The sequence below is a fragment of the Pygoscelis adeliae genome, unplaced genomic scaffold (genome assembly GCF_000699105.1).
Source record: "Pygoscelis adeliae isolate BGI_AS28 unplaced genomic scaffold, ASM69910v1 Scaffold666, whole genome shotgun sequence".
NCBI lineage: Eukaryota > Metazoa > Chordata > Aves > Sphenisciformes > Spheniscidae > Pygoscelis > Pygoscelis adeliae.
In genome coordinates, this window is record NW_008824929.1 from 71401 (window position 1) to 72193 (window position 793).

The 793-nt window shown below is 57.4% G+C and overlaps 1 protein-coding gene across 1 annotated transcript in view; it reads right to left on the bottom strand.

Moving 5' to 3' along the window:
• PBK (PDZ binding kinase) overlaps nucleotides 1-793 on the bottom strand; it is a 6972-nt gene that overhangs the window by 5255 nt on the left and 924 nt on the right. Inside the window, exon 2 of the mRNA XM_009324980.1 lies at nucleotides 444-613. Coding sequence (XP_009323255.1) covers nucleotides 444-613 — 170 coding nt within the window. The remainder of the gene's footprint in view (nucleotides 1-443; nucleotides 614-793) is intronic.

Genomic DNA, 793 nt, shown 5'->3' on the forward strand with positions numbered 1-793 from the left:
GGGGCGCCGCGGGCATCAGCTAAGCATTTTCGCTGCCAGGACCGGCTTCCTGCAGCGGCCTGGGCGCAGCAGTAAGGACGCGGGAGCCAGCAGCCAGCCTCCTCGCCGGCCGGCAAGCAGGGGCAGCGGGTAGCCCCGGGGGAGGGCAGCAGGACAGTCGTGACCAAAAAAAAAAACCCACAACCCCTCGCATCTCTTTTTACGTTACTTCAATCTCAAGCTTCAGGGCTCAGTTTTCAGCCGAGTCTGTACAGCACCCCGGTGGAAAAAAAAAACCAACCAACAACCCCAAAACCAAACCACCGAGGCCTCATACGAAGCGTCACAGCATCTGCTCTCCATCTGCCGGCACGGCCTTCTCGCACACCAATTTCATGTGTTTTTTCAGCGTCGCCGGTGCGTACGATTCCACACAGAACAGCTACGGTTAACGTTAAACATACCTTCAGCCCCCTCGCCATGCTCAAGGCAACTTTGAAAATCGTGGCAGCAGGGAAAGGGCCCAAGTGTTTTGCACATCTTTCGTCAATTAAGTCGCTGAGAGATTTTTCTCCTCCGTACTCCATGGCCAGACACATGCTTCCATCGTTGGCCTCGGTAAACGCACGGTAACCTTCCAACAGAGATTGGTTTGTTAGAGCGCCGAAGCTGGCACGAGCGTTTCCGCGTGCTTGCCAGCCCGATGGAGCCAGAGCATTTGGGGCTGGTACCCAGGTGCTTTCCCGGCGGCCACAACCAACCCCAAACAAATTCACGTCCCCGGGGGGGGGACGGACACGACGACGACCATGGC